The 4,432-nt window shown below is 37.9% G+C and overlaps 1 protein-coding gene across 1 annotated transcript; it reads left to right on the forward strand.

Moving 5' to 3' along the window:
• The first annotated feature begins 677 nt into the window (after nucleotides 1-677).
• LOC136236767 (E3 SUMO-protein ligase ZBED1-like) lies at nucleotides 678-2,507 on the forward strand. The gene is made up of 2 exons (XM_066027008.1): nucleotides 678-1,301; nucleotides 1,599-2,507. The coding sequence occupies exons 1-2, from the start codon at nucleotides 678-680 to the stop codon at nucleotides 2,505-2,507; spliced, it is 1,533 nt and encodes a 510-aa protein (XP_065883080.1).
• Nucleotides 2,508-4,432: the final 1,925 nt, after the last annotated feature.

Here is a 4,432-nt window from a genome sequence, read left to right on the forward strand (position 1 = left end):
AGTTGTGTATCAGAGTAATTTGGATGCTGACACACTGATCGTTCAATGTGCACTTCAATTTGCAATTGAAGGAAGTAAAGTGTGTTGTAGCTGATGACACTGATGTTCTTGTCCTCCTGCATGGTGTAGAGCTGGGCGGTATACCGGTATTTAATCGATAATACGGTATTTTACTTGTACCGGTATCGATATCGAGCTATAATTTTAATACCGAGAAACCGGTATACCGTAAAATACTGGTGTACGTTTCGACACGTGAGTGATTATGCGCCATTGTTCTCGCCCTTGTTTTCAGAATGTGTGAACTGGTTTCGAAGGAAAACTCGACATCATTAGTGTGGAATTATTTTGGGTTTAAAGCGGGTGAAGATGGGAAGCCGATTAATTCTGAAAAGGCCATTTGTCGTGTCACGAGCGGATGTACGAAGAAGCCAGTATTAGCAAAAGGCGGGAACACCTCTAATCTGTTAACGCATCTCAAGAGGCACCACCCGAAGCAGTATGCAGAGCTGATAGAAGCGCAGGAGAAGAAAAAGGCGAAGGATAAAAGTTCGAAAAGATCTCAAGGACAAGCAAAACTGAAAGTTGTTGACCAGTCGGCAGCGATATATGGTCGTGGTAGTAAAAGATGGCAATAATTAACCGACAGTGTGTCGTACTGCATTGCAAAAGACATGATGCCGATTCATATGGTAGAGAAGGAAGGATTCAAAGCGTTACTGGAGCGGTTTGATTCGAAGTATGAGTTGTCTAGCCGAAAATATTTCTCCCAAACTGCACTGCCAGCACTGTATGCCAAGACAAGGGAAGCAGTAAACAAGGAATTAGAAGAGGTGAAAGAGGCAGGATACTTTGCTGCTACCACAGATTTATGGTCAAGTGCTACAAGTGAGCCATACATTAGTTACACTGTTCACTTCATCAATCGAAACTGGGAGCTGCGCAGTCGTTGTTTACAAACCATGTTTATGCCAGAACAACATACTGGTGAGAACATAGCTGAGGCTATCCAAGTAACACTGGAGGCTTGGGGCCTTCCAGAAGCACACCAAGTTTGTCTGACTACAGATAGCGGAAGTAATATTATTAGTGCTGCTGAAAGGCTAGAGATGACCAGATTGGCTTGTTTTGGACACAATTTGCATCTTTCAGTAACCAATGCTTTAAAGGATGATCCAAGACTGAGTCGAGCTGTGGGTGTGTGTAAAATAGTGTCCGCTTTTTCCTATAGTTGGAAGAAGAAAAGTGAGCTATCTAGAGTGCAATCAGAGATGGAGCTTCCGCAGCATTCATTGATTACGGTAATATTAATAAAATAAATTGATTACAATTGTAAATAGGTACATTATTACATGTTAACAATACTATGACACACAAATATAGTCTACACATATGTTATGACATTTTGTAAACCAAGCATGTGAGTCATGTGACAATGTGGTGTGGTTTCATTAGGACTTTTGGGAGTGGTTGGTTTTACTTGTAAAAGGATACATACACTGGTATTTGATTACATGTGTAACATGCCTGGTTTACAAATCCATTGTGCTTAACAGTGTAATAGGTGTATGTGGTAATGTTAGTACTTGTTCCACTAGTCCTGTGCAACAAGATGGGGATCAATGCAAGCAATGGTTGGGCGGGTTTTGGAACAAGAAAAGGCAGTACGTCAAGTTCTCAGCAACGACCGTAAAACTGCTCACCTGATTGCCACATGGCAAGATATTGAAGTTTTGGAGTCGGTAAACAAAGCTCTTACTCCACTTGCAGACCTAACAGACAGCGTCTCTGGGGAAGACTACGTCACAGTGTCATACATTAAACCACTCTTACATCACCTTAACACTGAAGCTTTGGCTGTAAAAGATAATGATACTACACTAACAAAAGATATCAAGGAAAGAATCAAGTCATCCCTCACAGAAAAGTACTGTGACAACGATGAAATCAATATGCTACTAGACGTGGCTACAACGCTGGATCCTCGTTTCAAAGCTGATTACATGAGTGCAAGTGACGTGGCAAGTGTGAAAGAGAGGATAACGGATGAAGCACTAAATGAAGAGGAAGTTTGTGCCTTGCTGAAGCCACAGTCACAAGAAGATTCTGGTGAAGTCACTGACATTGACCAAACAAGTGAAAATGATCCTCCTGCTAAGCGAAGGAAGTTATCTGAGTTGTTAAATAAAAGCAGACCGAAAGATTTAGTGTCCTCAGGAAATGAAGATTCTAGTCTAAGCCCAAAGGAAAGGATTTCCCATGAACTGGAGAAGTATCTCCAAACCCCTCAGCTTGACATTGATGACAGTCCACTTCTTTGGTGGAAGGGTAATCAACAGATGTTTCCAGTTTTAGCGTTGATGGCTAAGAAGTTCCTGTGTATATGTGCATCAAGCAGTGCTTCAGAACGCACATTTAGCACATCTGGGAATATTGTTACACATAAACGTACATGTCTAAAACCAGCTAAGGTCAACATGCTGACATTTTTAGCTAAAAACTTATAGAAGAAGTGACAGTCAGTCTACAGTAAAAGCAATTACATATAATTGATCCTAGTATACTGTTTGTTGTTACACTTGAGATAACTAAACATGACTTATTACTATACTTGTATGAGGATGTTTGTATGTGACTATGTGTTGACAAAATACCGAGATAGCTATTTATACCGTGATATTTTATAAAATACCGTACCGACTTAAAAATTTGTGTACCGCCCAGCTCTAGCATGGTGCACCAGAACATAACAAGTATATCTTTTCTTTCAGAGGTTGGGAAACATTTTAGTATTGGAAAATTGATGACATCATTGGGCACATAGGTCCTATTGTAATGTCATAATTACATCTTCTCTTTTCACATGCTTGCATGGAGTGGCTGTGATATAACATCTGCAACATTAGAACAGGGTAAAGTTGACCTAATCAAGAAGAAAATGATGTGCAAATGATTACAAGAGTAATACACTTTCACAGCTTGTATGTGCATCTACAAGTTATTCATTAGAAGGAACTTAATGACTAACTTGATCCATTACCATAATGGAGCTGGAAACTAGAAGGATCAAGGCTGTATGCAACTGATGATGACAGACGTGGGACTAGCACCAGAAGTCTTACTTAAATTTGTACAATATAAATGCAAGCTTTCTACTGCAAATCCATGTGGTAGCAACATTATGCTCTCATTGTAATCATGAATTAAAGTATGTTGCAGCATGTGGCAGTTGCAGGGGAGAGAGTTGCAGAAGTGCTGAGGAAACTGTTTACAATAATTGTGACAAATATATTTGTCCTTTTATTTCTATAACCAGTCTTATTCTTATTTCGTACAGCTAATATTGATTGCAATGAATTTCTTATGAGAAAATATTTTAAGGATATTATGCATTTTTGTTAGTCACAAATGACCAGATTTGTAAAAAATAGGTCTACCAAATGTATTTAATAAAGAAACCACAACGTAGTGTACAAGGTGAATATCAACCTGAAATTTTCTCCACCTAATAAGTGATGTTGGTGCTCACTACTGATCAAATTTCAAGTCAATACCATTTTCCAATCTAAGTTATGAGTTGTCAAAGTTGGTAAATTGGATATGTGTGGAAGATCCACTTTCCCGAATCCCATCACATATGCCTCAATACTAAATTGGCCATAAAATTTTTTCCCCGAGGTGGATTTTAGAGGATTTTGGATATGTTATTCTATGAAAAATTTGCTTTCTAATGATACCAAAATCAGCTTTCTTCGAATTTTTTCCGGGTCCAACCTTAAATCTACCAGACTATAACACTATTAAATGCAATCTGTACAAATATTTTACAATTTGTAAATTTTTTTTTCAGTTTGTTAACTGTACTTTTCAATACTCATAATCATAATCATAGCTGTGTTGTAATACCACCATGTATATGTTTCACTAGTTTTTATCACTTGGATCCCTACTTCATGTTTAAATTATTAATTTTTAAATACTCTACACTGATGGTACCAGTTCTAAATGACTACTAAGTAGTTCTATTCATGAACCATATTCTTGTCTTTTCACAAGGAAGGAGCAATGATTAGGTGTAAACAATGTATAAAGTAGCAAGTTTGTTCACAAAATTCTCAATCGTACAAGCAACTAGCTACTGATCTGTCATTTAGATAATATTGTGATACATATCATTATCGTGATATATTCATTGCTATCGATTGTCTTGTGAAAATTTTGCTACTAGTTATCACATAAGCTATTGTAATATGTGTGACTCTTCTATTAAACTATCTACATGGCTGTTATATTAGGGTATTGGTTATTAGAGTATCTTGAGTGTGCCTCAAACAGCTAGCCTATGCAATATTTTCAGGGAAGTGGTCTTTCCATGCCTCCTTTTCACCATGCCACAGGTATGGTACTACCCAAGTGAGACGTTGTACCGTAA

The sequence above is a fragment of the Dysidea avara genome, chromosome 10 (assembly GCF_963678975.1).
Source record: "Dysidea avara chromosome 10, odDysAvar1.4, whole genome shotgun sequence".
NCBI lineage: Eukaryota > Metazoa > Porifera > Demospongiae > Dictyoceratida > Dysideidae > Dysidea > Dysidea avara.